Below are 2,500 nucleotides of genomic sequence, written 5' to 3'. Positions count from 1 at the left end.
GCTGTTGCTGCTGCTGCTGTTGCTGCTGCTGCTGTTGCTGCTGCTGCTGCTTGCTGCTGCTGCTGCTTGCTGCTGCTGCTGCTGCTGCACTTACTGGCCGTAAAAATAGTATGAAGTCTTCCTGCCCTTAGGGCCTCACGAGATGTTGTGAAGTGCTGCAGCAGCAGCGGCAGCAATTTGCTGCTCCAGCTGCTGCTGCTGCTTGCTGCTGTTGCTGCTGCTGCTGCAGCAAACCTCCATAGGAGGAAGACACCACCTATTGTATACAGCAGCAAAGAAGAAGCAGCAGCAGAATCATTCCATATACTCCGGTGCTGCTGCTGCTGCTGCAGCTGCTGCTGCTGCTGCTGCTGCAGACGGAAGGGGGAGAAGGGGGCCCCCCATGTTTGCTGCTCTTGGGGGCCCCCAAAGAACCAATTGGCAAAAGGGTCCTCTAGGGGGCCCCACAATCTGCTGCTGCTGCTGCTGTTGCTGTTCTTGCTGCTGCTGCTGCTGCTGTTGCTGCTGCTGTTGTTGGAGAAGGCCCAGTCAGGCCAGAACCACCCGAAGCCAGTTCGTTGAGCAGCAGCAGCAGCAGCTGCAGCTGCTGCTGCTGCTTCTGCTGCTGCTGCTGCTTCTGCCCTCCTGTGTCTCTCCAGCAGCCACATGAGTGCAGCAGTTAGACCAGTAGCAGCAAATAAAGGCAGCACATAGCCCCCGTCTCCTCCCTCGTTGCTGCTGCCTATACCCTGCTGCTGCTGCTGCTGATGCTGCCGTTGATGCTGCCGTTGCTGCTGCCGTTGCTGCTGCTGCTGCTGCTGCATGCGGCGATGCCGCTGCTGCCACGAAGAAGGGAAGCGCGGTCTTAGAGAATCATGCCAATGGCAAGAAACGGAGAAGTATCTGCGGCTTCTGCCTGCTGCTGCTGCTGCTGCTGCTGCAGCAGCAGCAGCAGCTGCTGCTGCTGCTGCAGGTGAGGGTCCATTACCCACAAGCCATTGACGGAGACCCCTCTGGGGCCCCCCTAGGGGCCCCGATGCCCCCAAGGGCAGCAGCAGAGATTGCCTGTGGGGCTGCTGCAGCAGACTGCTGCTGCAGCAGCAGCAGCAAACTCTGCTGCAGCGAGAGACAGCAGCCCTATAACCAAAGAAACCATAAGAGGAAGCTGTCTTGCTGCTGCTGCTGCTGCTGCAGCTGCTGCTGTTGCTGCAGTTGCTGCTGCTGCTGCTGCTTCTTCGCAACATAGGGGAACATGCTGGGGAACAGCTGCTATGATACAGCAATCGTTGCTGCTGCAGTTGCTGCGGCTGTTGCTGCTGCTGCAGTTGCTGCTGCTGCTGCTGCTGCAACGGCTGAAGTGCTGCTGCTTCGCCGCAAGGCAGCAAGAAGCGGCTGCTATGAAGGCGAGCCCAAGCAGCAGCAGCAGCAGCAGCAGCAGCAGCAGCAGCAGCAGGGGCTGCCGGCTTTGCCGCTGCTGCTGCTACTGCTGCTGCTGCGTTTCTTCCTACTGTAGCTGCTGCTCGCTGTGTTCGTCTTATCGTTCTGACTTTAGCAGCAGCAGCAGCAGCAGCGGCTGCTGCTGCTGCTGGCGTACCCCTACATCGCAGGGGGCCCCCTAAGGGGGGCCCCCAACAAGGAAGGGGCAAAGTTGACGGCTGCAGGTGCCGCCACATCTCGGGTGTATCTTCAGGTCGTTGCCCTCATCGATGTGCAGCAGCAGCAGCAGCAGCAGCAACAGGAAGAGCAGGCAGCAGCAGCAGCTGCTGCTGCACAGCCCCTAGCAGCGCGTGGGGCCCCCCTCAGGATACACCGCAGGAGCAGCAGCAAACTAACGTAATTAGATTGAGGTGTATAGGCAGCATATAATATATATTTTTATTTAAATATACTCCTGCTGCTCCTGTTGCTGCCGCTGCGCTGCAGTACCAATAGCAGCAGCAGCTGCAGCTGCTGCTGCTGCTGCTGCTGTTGCTGTATAGTGTCAGTCACAGGGTACGGGGGGCCCCCCCTGTTGCTTGTTTATTATTCATTATTAATTAAATAAAATTAATTATATTAATTAATTAATTAATTAATTAATTAATTAATTTATTTATTTATTTAATATAAATATAAGTAGTAAGTAGCTGCAGATACACCGCAGCGTTGCTTCTCTGCTGCTGCTGTTACTGTTGCTGCTGCTATTGCTGCTGCTGTTGCTGCTATAGCTGCTGTCTCTTCTTAGCAGCAAATACCCTTTATATATTTATTTAATTTATTTATTTATTTGTCTCCTTTTTTGTCTCCTTTTTATTGTCTCCTTTTCTCCTATTTATTGTCTCTTTTCTTTTATTTATTTTTTTTTTTTTGTCTCCTTTTTATCCTTAATATATATTATATATATATTATTTATTGTCTCCTTTTTTTGTCTCCTTTTTTTTTTCTCCTTTTTTGTCTCCTTTTCCTTATTGTCTCCTATTGCTTACTGTCTCCTTTTTTTATTGTCTCCTTTCTTCTTTTTTTTTTTTTTTTTTTTTTTTTA

At 52.0% G+C, this 2,500-nt stretch overlaps 1 protein-coding gene across 1 annotated transcript in view; it reads right to left on the bottom strand.

Annotated features, from left to right (window-relative positions):
- The window catches only part of EMWEY_00001700 (hypothetical protein, conserved), a gene marked incomplete at both ends in the record, with an annotated part of 1,279 nt that extends 46 nt beyond the window's left edge, over window positions 1–1,233 (bottom strand). The window contains 2 exons of the mRNA XM_013478975.1: window positions 1–843; window positions 1,154–1,233. The exon at window positions 1–843 is cut by the window's left edge and continues 46 nt beyond it. Coding sequence (XP_013334429.1) covers window positions 1–843; window positions 1,154–1,233 — 923 coding nt within the window. The remainder of the gene's footprint in view (window positions 844–1,153) is intronic.
- Window positions 1,234–2,500: the final 1,267 nt, after the last annotated feature.

The sequence above is a fragment of the Eimeria maxima genome, genomic scaffold (assembly GCF_000499605.1).
Source record: "Eimeria maxima Weybridge genomic scaffold, Emw_scaff8, whole genome shotgun sequence".
In the NCBI taxonomy this organism is placed as follows: Eukaryota; Apicomplexa; class Conoidasida; order Eucoccidiorida; family Eimeriidae; genus Eimeria; species Eimeria maxima.
Note: the sequence above shows the minus strand (reverse complement) of the source record. Positions and strands in the feature narration are given on the sequence as shown.